The 9,509-nt window shown below is 31.1% G+C and overlaps 1 protein-coding gene across 1 annotated transcript in view; it reads left to right on the plus strand.

Annotated features, from left to right (window-relative positions):
* LOC129959140 (cAMP-specific 3',5'-cyclic phosphodiesterase 4C-like) overlaps positions 1-6,359 on the plus strand; it is a 29,871-nt gene extending 23,512 nt beyond the window's left edge. Inside the window, exon 8 of the mRNA XM_056071966.1 lies at positions 4,348-6,359. Coding sequence (XP_055927941.1) covers positions 4,348-5,022 — 675 coding nt within the window. The 3' untranslated portion in view covers positions 5,023-6,359. The remainder of the gene's footprint in view (positions 1-4,347) is intronic.
* The last annotated feature ends 3,150 nt before the right edge of the window (positions 6,360-9,509 follow it).

Consider the following 9,509-nt stretch of genomic DNA (forward strand, 5'->3'; position numbering starts at 1 on the left):
ATCAGTGCTGCATCTAATGAAACGCGCATGAGATCCGCATCTAAATACATCTCCATCTTATTAGGACCCAATCTAAACAGATCTATATCTAATTACATCTGCATCAGTTCTGCATCTTATTAGACCCGCATCAGAGCTGCACCTAAATAGAACTGCATGTAGTTAGATCTGAATCAGGTCTGCAAGTGATTAGGTTCAAATCAGACCTGCATCTTATAACAATTGCATCTAATTAGAACTGCATGTAACTAGATCTATTTAAATCTGCATATAAATAGGCTTGCATCAGACTTGCATCTAAGTAGAATTGCATGTAGCTTGATCTAATTAGATCCGCATCTAAATAGAACTGCATCTAATTAGGCTCCCATCAGATTTACATTTAATTAGATCCATATCTAAATCTGCATCGGTTTGCATCTAATTAAGCTCGCATGAGATCCGCATCTAAATACAACTGCATTTTATTAGGTTCTCATCTAAATAGATCTATATCTAACTATATCTGAATCAGGTCTGCATCTTATTAGGCCCGCATCAGAACTGCATCTAATTACATCTGCATCTATTTAGAGTTGTAAATAACTAGATATATTCAAATCTGCATCTAATAAGGCCCAAATTAGATCTGCATCTAATTAGAACCGCTTCTAAATACAACTGCATCTAATTAGGCTTGCATCAAGTCTGCATCTAATTATCCCTGCTTCAGATCTGCATTTGATTTGATACATATATAAACAGATGTGTATCAAGTGTGCATCTAATTAAATCTGAATCATATCTGCATCTAATTAGACCAGCATCAAGTCTGCATCTAATTAGGCTTGCATCAGATCTGCATCTAATTAAATTCATATCTAAATAGATCCGCATCAGGCCAGCATCTAATTAGATCTGAATCAGGTCTACATATAATCAGGCCCGCTTCATACGTGCATCTAATTAGATCTGAATCAGCTCTGCATGTAATTAGGCCCGCATCAGACATGCATCTAATTAGATCTGCATCAAATGTGAACTGCATGTAACTACATCTACTTAGACATGCATCTAATTAGCTCCGCAACTAAGTAGAACTGCATCTAATTAAGCCTGCAGCAAGTATGCATCTAATATGATCCATATCAAAATAGATCTGCATCAGGTGTACATCTAATTAGGCCGGCATCAGATAAGCATCTAATAAGGCCCGTCTTTAAGTAGATCTGCATCTAATTGGACCCGCATCATACCTGCATCTAAATAGAACTGCGTCTAATCAGGCCAGAATCTAATCAGATCTGAATCTGATTAGATCCGCATCTAAATAGAACTGCGTCTAATCAGGCCAGAATCTAATCAGATCTGAATCTGATTAGATCCGCATCTAAATAGAACTGCATCTAGTTTGATCTGAATCAGGCCCGAATCAGACCTGCATCTTATTAGAATTGCATCTAATTAGAACTGCATGTAACTAGATATTTTTAGATCTGCATCTAATTAGGCTTGCATCAGACCTGCATGTAAGTAGAATTGCATATAACTTGTTCTAATTAGGCCCGCATCAGATCTATCATCTAATTAGATCCGCTTCTAAATAGATATGCATCTAATTATGCTCCCATCAGATTTACATTTAATTAGATCCATATCTGATTCTGCATCAGGTTTGTATCTAATTAGATCGGAATCAGATTTGCATCTAATTAGACCAGCATCTGTCCTGCATCTAATTAAGCGCGCATGAGATTCGCATCTAAATACAACTGCATCTTATTAGGGCCACTTCTAAACAGATCTATATCTAATTGTGTGTGAAGCAGGTCTGCATCTTATTAGGCCCGTATCAGAACTGCATCTTATTACATCTGGATCTATTTAGAGCTGCAAATAACTAGATATATTCAGATCTGTATCGAATTAGAACCACACCTAAATAGAGCTGCATCTAATTAGGCCTGCATCAAGTCTGCATCTTATCTGCATCTAATTAGATCCATATGAGCCGTTTATTTTGAAAGTGGGGCAAGTCCGTTTTTGAAAAAAAAAATTAGATAATGTTAGTTATCGATAAAACTTGTTATGATCATTTTATGCGTAAACAATTTAAAGTAAAAAAAAAAAAAATCAGATTCTAGTAATTTGGAGATGGCAGTTTTTGCTCTTGACAGTTTTGAAAATCTGTTTATTTTGAAAGTGGTGCAAGTTCATCTTAGATTGAAATTATTTCTGACCGAATATATTACGGCACAATTTAGCTCCGTTTACTGCATGGTGAAGCAAATGTGGCCGTTTGATATCATGCCTGAAATCTTAGGTGTTTCTATCTATTTATCTTTGATAATGAAAATCGATGGTTGTATAGTGTTTCATAAATAATAAAAAGTGTATCTTAATTTTGTGCTTGATCATGATACCCAAACAAATGGATCCTTGCGCTCAATCCAGCGGCTAGGTTATTCCATAATTTAAAACCAAGTAGAATGACGATTGTTCCTTTGCCGAGCAGACACGAACCCACTATATGTTGCTCTTTAAACTAATCTACTTTCATAAGACTATGAGAAGCAAATTTTATTTTTTTAATATTCGTCTTTCATCCATTTTAGAAATTTTCGAAGTTTGTGAAAGCTTATATTTCTAACTTGGAGTGTGACGTCATATATTTTGTTTTGTAATTTTCTTGAGAACTGTGCGTTATAGTGATAAGATTCTTTGAACAACTTTTTTGTGCTCAGAGAGAGTATTCTGATTTTGCGCAGGGTTTTCGGCAATGAATGAGTTTGGCATTATGAAAGCATTGGCGTAAAGTTTTTTGAAGCATCTCCCTCCGACCTAATGTACTCGGTTCCAGCATAAGGAAGCCTTAAGCAAAGGAACATTCATCTGATCTCACATATTTATTTCCATGAATAGTGTATTATAACAATTTATTGATTTTTTCAGCTAACCTCATCTTTGTCCGTAACGCGTCTAACGCGTTCAAGTGGAACTTCTGCAGGGCGGACGCAACGCGCTTCAAACGTTCTTCTATATTTTTGAACTTTTAAACGGTTAAAATTCTTTATAAACTTTTACTTGTTTGAGTTTTTATTTTTGTTTGTTTTAATGCTGCGAAAAACAGAAATTTTCGAGGACGGGGGAGGACGGCTGAAGGGTTAATAGGATATTATTGAAATTACAGAAAAAAAGGGGGGGGGAGTAGTAGAATGCAGTTTAAAGAATTCTTGATTCTTAGCAAAATAATCATACATTGATAACTAAAAATAAATACATATTATAATTATTTATTATTTAATAAAAATTATTTAATTTTCTGACTTGGCTTTTGTGGACGTTTGAAACATTGTCAAAACTAATTCGATATATGTGTTATTTAATTACAATTATTTTAATTAAGTACAATTATTTTAATTTTAGCTTGAAATCGCTAATAGATTGATCCTTCTGCTCGTTAATAAATCTTTATTCCTTAATGGTTGATCTTTTCAAATTCTTTAAAATTCACAGCAACTTTCGTCGCACCAATCGACATTTTTTCAAAATCATTTTCATTCCAAATACCTACTCAGCCAGAATTGTTTTCGTATAATTTATACTATTATTTGAGGTGCTCATGTCAATGCTCTTATTCTAAAAATTTTTACTGCCCTCATTTATCTCAAAATGATTTTTTACAAATCTGCTTGAAGATAGAATGAAGAAAAATTTCGTAACTTTTTGTTTGTTTCGATATTTGTATCACAATAAAACTAGGCTAATTAGATGTTTACGTATCCATAACAAAAATTTGCTTTCTAAGTATTCTTATTTCAGTGAATTTAGAAGTGGACGATGATAATTTAACTGAAAATGACAGAAAATATTTTATTTAATATTTAACAGTTTTAATAATACACTTCTATTCGATGATTTTTATGTGTGAGAGATATACAGTATACAGGAATTTGGACATAACAATCGCAAAATAAAACTTCAAATTAAAGAGCCACCGGACTGACATTAAAAAAACCTTTGACTCATTTTCTTAGACTTCTATTGAATACCAAATTCAAACCTTATTTGTAATTCTACAGAATGTCTTGGTATTTTGGGCCAGGTGTTTTCTGTACTGTGTCTAGGTATTTCAGACAATATTAAAATATTCTACGGAACGCTTAAAGACAAAAATTTCTTATGCAGAAACCTTAAATATTTAATTAAATGGCTACTTTTCATACTTAAAAATAATAAATACTAAGATGATTTTATTATGCATGTATTAAAAACTGGTTATTTAAAATATTTTCAACAAGTATATTAAAAATTGAAATGCTTCTATAAGACTAATTTAAAATGCTGACAAAGTTATTGATGTTCTAGGTGGGTTTTATCGAATACATTGTGGAACCCTTATGGGAAAGTTTCTGTGGTTTGGTACATCCGGAGGCCGAAGACATTTTAAGCGAGCTCAGACGGAATAAAATTTGGTTTCAAGTTCAAATCCAAACAAGCCAATCGAGTATATTAAGCCAACTAAGCCCGCCAACCCAATTAAGCCGAACAAGTCTATCAAGCCAACCGAGTAAATCAAGCCATCTAAGCCTGTCAACCCAATTAAGCCGAACAAGTCTATCAAGCCAACCTAGTAAATCAAGCCAACTAAGCCCATCAACCCAATTAAGTCCAACAAGTCTATCAAGCCAACCGGGTTTCGTTGGCTTGATTTCAAGCCAACTAAGCCCGTCAAGCCCTACAAGTCAATCGAGCCATCTTACTCCGTCAATCCAAATAAGCCGAACAAGGCAATCGAGCCAACGGAGTAAATCAAGCCAACTAAACCTGACAAGCCATACAAGTCAATCAAGCCAACTTAACCCGTCAAGCCAAACAAGTCAGTCGAGCCAACTTAGCCCGTCAAGACGATTAAGCCCATCAAGACGATTAAGCCCGTCAAGACGATTAAGTCCGTCAAGCCGATTACCAAAGGATTCGAGCAAAGAATCGGACAGGCAAAGAGATACAAGGCCAAGTAAAATCCAAAAGACATTCAAGTAACCAGAAGAAGATTCTGTGGATAAAAATCAGTAAATTATTATAACCTCTGAAAAAAACCGGTCCCGAGAACAATGTTTTGTTTTGTTTCATGAATCGATTTGTTTATCTGATAGCTATCAAAAGGAGAAATTGCATGAAATTAACTGTCTACTTCGTTTAAATGTTCCAAAATGAGCACTGATTTCGTAACTTTGACAATTTTGAAGGACTTATTCGATGTCTGTTCGGAATAAATTCCAAATATTTTATCAATAGACAAAAATTTTTCGCACTTGGCATTAGTGATTAAAAGAAATCGCATTTGTCTTTAACGATTTAAAAATAAACGGTATAAAGCATTGGCGTTTTATCGATTGTGAATATCCCTTTAATCATTTTTTAACGATCGATAAGCCGATTAAAGTGCATTTCGTTGCATGTTCATTTGATATTATGTTCTAATAATAATTTTCTGAGAGATATGAAGCAAATTTTACGCAAATTTCTCCTTTTTCTTTTCAGTTTCCAAAGATAAAAATATAGATCTTGTAATCAAAGAGATCTCAGCTCTCTGGTATTCAACTATTTCTCTTTTAAAAATTAACGATATTCCAAGCAAGTATTAATTTAAATTTGTTGCTTAAACTATTTATTTTGAATCCGCCATTTCGTTATATTTTCACCAATCATAAACTAATAATGTGAAGATATCCATTTTTTATGAGCAAATTTATGTTAAAAACCTTATGTATTCGCTATAATTCTTTTTAATAATAAACATAAACACCATATTTTTTTTTATATAAAAGGGGATAGCTTATTTAACTATTTTAGGAAAATTTAACATTCTTTTATTGGAGGCAAAAATAATTATGCGCTTTTCTCATGTGGTAATCAACATTTAACACACATTCCATACTGTACGAACTGTGTATATATTGTTTGTTTTTAAAAGTCAGATATATATTTTATCAGAATTGATTGTCCTTTATTTCGATATCGTCAATGGTTTTAGAAATCAAAGCGTATCATGAAATTTTATAAGCCAATAGATAATTTGTGGTCTCTAGTGAAACAGAAAACTCTAGAAACAGAAAACCCATTCAGCAATGCAGTAACACAACATGGACCGTTTAATCGATTTATGAAAAATGTATCTGATTTTCCATTACTGAAATTCCAGTCGCAAGTCCTTATTAAGGAGATCCTTTGTGACTATTATATATTCTCATTGTTATTATGCACATATTGTATATTATATCTTTGCACTATTTATCTATCTATATATGTATGTCATAAATGCACAATTTATATTATATCTTTGTACTATTTATCTATCTATATATGTATATCATAAATGCACAATTTATATTATATCTTTGCACTATTTATCTATCTATATATGTATGTCATAAATGCACAATTTATATTATATCTTTGCACTATTTATCTATCTATATATGTATGCCATAAATGCACAATTTATATTTAAACATATATTGTTTGAAACATTTGGAGTTCTCAAATCCTTATAAATAAGACGTATAATAGCATGCACAAAATATATTATGCGCCGATATTTGTATATGCTAAACATTACTTCTGTGAATTACAAATGAAAATAGTTTTCGACAATTTTCAATTTATTCGATGTATGCTTCGAATGAATTCCACACTTGTTTTTCAGTATACAAAAACTTTTCAACCTTGACGTTGGTGATAAAAAAATTATAAATAAATAAAAATATAAAAAAATATATAAATAAATAAAAATATATAGAAAAAAATTGCACTTGTTGATGACATAAAAAACAGGGCTAAAGCACTGACGTCTCGGTATGGTCAAATATTCATTTCACTTTTTATTTATTTCACCGATTCAAGAGAGCATTTTTTCACTGCATGTTGATATTGCAAATTTAAGCTTTTGAAGAATATAAAGCAAATTTTATTGGTCCCCACTTGGGTTGGATTTTTCTTTTCTGTTTCTAAAGATTAAAAAAATAGAACTTGTAATCTAAGAGATTCCAGCAGTTTGGTTTTCAACTAGATTTCTTTTAGAACAATCTGTTCCACTTAATTTTAAACTTAAATTTGTTGCTTAAACTAGTAGCCTTTAGTCATACCTTTATTATTCCATCTATGAATTAATAAAAGGAATGTTTTCAATTTATCATAACTTTACAGCAATCTATAATATAATATCAAACATTCTCTATAATTCTTTCTTCTAATATACCCGAACGCTATGTTTTTTCAAAAAAAAGGTTTTAAGCGGGGATAACTTTTAAAATTATTTCAGAAAAAGTCAGCATTATTCAATAGAGGATAAAATATTTATGCACTTATCAAATGTGATATTCAATATTAAATAGAGCTACATACTATACCAATTAGCCAAGCATGTACTTTGTCAGAACCCGTTGTTCTTTCTTTCGAAATCTTCCACGTTTGTAGAAATCAAAGCATATCAAAGAATTTTGAAAACCACTTGGTCTTTAGTCAATGGGAAAAATCTAAAACGTTCAACAGTGCAGTGAAAAAACTTGAACTGTTCAATCGATTTATCAAACATTTATCTGATTCCCCCTTATTGAATTTTTCAGGGTCCAGTCGCAATTCCTTATTAATGAGATCCTTTGTTATTATTGTATACTATCAGCACAATTGTATTATTATGCACATATTATATATTACATCTTTGCACTATATATCTATCTACATATACATATGATAATACATCTTTGCACTATATATCTATCTACATATACATATGATAATACATCTTTGCACTATATATCTATCTACATATACATATGATAATACATCTTTGCACTATATATCTATCTACATATACATATGATAATACATCTTTGCACTATATATCTATCTACATATACATATGATAATACATCTTTGCACTATATATCTATCTACATATACATATGATAAATGCACAATTTATATTTAAACATTTATTTGAAATATTCGTTCGCAACATTTTAAACAAGATGAATTGTTTGTATTTCTTGCATAATGCCATGCACAAGATATATTATGCACCAACATTTACATGTGTTAAATATAAGTACTGTGAATTACAAGTGAAAGTTGTTTTCGTATCTTTGATAATTTTCAAACTGTATGCATATGGATGCATAATTTTCAACTGGATGCATATTTGAAAACCATTGCATCCTTTTTTTACAAAAGATATAAACTTTTCTCACTCGACGTTAGTGACAAAAAAAAATAAATAAATAAAAATATATAAAAAAAAATTGCACTTGTCGTTGATGATTTAAAAAAACTGTATAAAGTACTGACGTCTTTTGAATGGTGTATATCTTTTCTTTCTCTTTATTTTTCTTTGTCCATAAACCATTCGAGTGCATTTCGCTGCATCTTGATGTACTATTTATTATGTTGAAAAATTATTCTTTTTTGAAAAATATAAAGCATACTATACAATTTTGTCAAGTTCATATTTATTTTCTGAAATCCTCCCCATTTGTAGAAATCAAAGCATATCAAAAAATCTTTTAAGGTGGTCTCTAGTCAAAAAGAAACAAAAATTTATTTGATTTCCTGCTATTGAAATTAATTGGACTTATATTGGAATCATAGAAGTATGCATACATATAAACATCTATTATTTATATCAATTGATGTTCGCAACTCCTCATTAATGATATGCTTTGTTTGTGATCTTAGTATAATGTCATACATAACTTTATATAATGCACCATTTTCTATATGTATTAAACGCACATGCTTATTTTTAAACATTTATTGTTTTACCGTTTGAGCAGCTTTTTACATTTTTACACTTTACTGTGATGTGATGTGCTGGGAATTCTCTGAAGAAACTTTATTTGTTTTTGAATTTGTCTCTTTTGCCAATTTTACAAAAGAAAAACTGAGAGCTATGAATAGTATCTTGAAAAAATGTAGAATAGCCTCTTTTTTTATTCAAGTTGTTTAAGCATGTGCTACATCTTGATGTTATTAATTTCAAATTCATTGTAAAACAAGAATAATTTCATAGAATTTATTAATAGAATAGATAATACTTGGGTTGTAGTAAAAAAGTTTTGGATTCCATGTAACTATGTATTCTAACAAATTGGATTATGTAAATCGATATGAATCATCTGAAGAAACTTTATTTGTTTTTGAATTTATCTCTTTTTGCCTGTGCTACAAATGAAAAGCAGAGAGCTATAAACAATATCTTCAAAAATATGTAGAATAGCCTCTCTTTTCATTCAAGTTATTTAAGCATGCGCTACACCTTGATGTTATTAATTTGAAATTCATTGTAAAACAAGAATAATTTCATAGAATTTATTAACCCATCGAGCGTCGGCTGTCCAGCTTAAGAATGTTCTTAAAACGGCCGCAGTCAAAATAAAGGTTGAACACAATTTACTAGAAAAGAAATTGGCAGAACGTTCCTAAACCGGCCTGGTATGTTTTTGCTTTCCCCTGACCATTAACAACAGGGG

Source organism: Argiope bruennichi, chromosome X1 (genome assembly GCF_947563725.1).
Source record: "Argiope bruennichi chromosome X1, qqArgBrue1.1, whole genome shotgun sequence".
Classification (NCBI taxonomy): Eukaryota; Metazoa; Arthropoda; class Arachnida; order Araneae; family Araneidae; genus Argiope; species Argiope bruennichi.